We start from the raw sequence: 1,120 nt of genomic DNA on the forward strand, positions 1-1,120 counted from the left end.
TCACTGCTGTAATGGGCTTTGCTTGGCACATGACTGTGCGCCGCCCACATGAGAGGGCCTTCTCTGAAGTATTCTTATGAATGACTCTCTTGTGTGTGTGTGTGCTGCGCATGTTGGGCTGCTGCTGCTGCTGTTGGGAGGTTGTCTGTGTGGTTCTGCTCTCACTGCTCTGTGTGTGTGTGTGCTTAGTGCGCCCTGGCTCTGGGAGGAATGCGTGGCTGCTGCCCGTTGTTGGGCGTACATCATCCCCCTCTTTGCTTTGGGCTTCGGCTTCTTTTTCTACGGATTTGTGTGCCACCTGTTACTTTAACGTTGCTTGTTTATTGTTGCAGTGCTCTGTGAAGCACAGCGGTGGAGTGGTGCTGTGGCGGAGTGTGCAGTGCGGCGCCATTGGGCTGGCGGACGCGTACGGCTCCACAGGAAGTGCACGACCCCGCACCACCGCATGTTCCGTGTCCTCAAGTATCCGTGCTTCTGTGTGTGTTGTGGGGAAATGCATTTGGTCCCGCAGCAGGATTAAGGAGAGATGCCTGTGAAGAAGTTTCCGCCGCTTGGGGGATGGCTCGTAGGGTGAATTCACCCCCGTTGTTTTGGTTTCTTGTTTTCTCTCCGCTGCGCCATCGCAGTGACGGGAGGGAACATTGACGCCACTTGGGCTTTGTGGTGAGGTGCTTTCCAGAGGTGAGAACTGTTTTAATTCTTTTGTTTGGGGGTGTTGGGGGTTCTTTGTAAACATCTGAGAGTGGAAGAGTGTCGAGGAGTCTTGCTGCTGTGCCTGCGGTGTGTGCACTGTTCCGCATCGTTGCCTCTCTCCTCTCTCTGCTGCTGTATAGGCAGTGCTGCTGCGCTCGTGAAAATGACTGCGTGCCGCCACCTTTGGCTGAGGGGCGCTGTGATGGTGCGGCTAAGGTGTGGGTAAGTGGCGTTGAGTGCCGCATCAGTTCAGGTGCCCCTGTGCGGCTGGGATGATGTGCAGCTGTGGTGTTTTCCCTCCTTTTCACTGCATTTGCTCTTGTTGCCTGCGGTGTTGAGCTGCGTCAAGTGTGGCCTGTGCATGTGGTGGTGCTGTCCGTGCAATTTCTATTGTGGCCTCACTGCTGTGTGCTGCATGGCTGCTGTG

At 55.5% G+C, this 1,120-nt stretch overlaps 1 protein-coding gene across 1 annotated transcript; it reads right to left on the bottom strand.

Annotated features, from left to right (window-relative positions):
- Positions 1-301: 301 nt before the first annotated feature.
- Positions 302-736, bottom strand: DQ04_12661020 (hypothetical protein; the record flags this gene model as incomplete). The annotated part of the gene is made up of 1 exon (XM_009316789.1): positions 302-736. One exon carries the CDS (start codon positions 734-736, stop codon positions 302-304), a length of 435 nt encoding a protein of 144 aa, XP_009315064.1.
- Positions 737-1,120: the final 384 nt, after the last annotated feature.

Source organism: Trypanosoma grayi, assembly GCF_000691245.1.
Source record: "Trypanosoma grayi strain ANR4 Tgr_1266_V1, whole genome shotgun sequence".
In the NCBI taxonomy this organism is placed as follows: domain Eukaryota; phylum Euglenozoa; class Kinetoplastea; order Trypanosomatida; family Trypanosomatidae; genus Trypanosoma; species Trypanosoma grayi.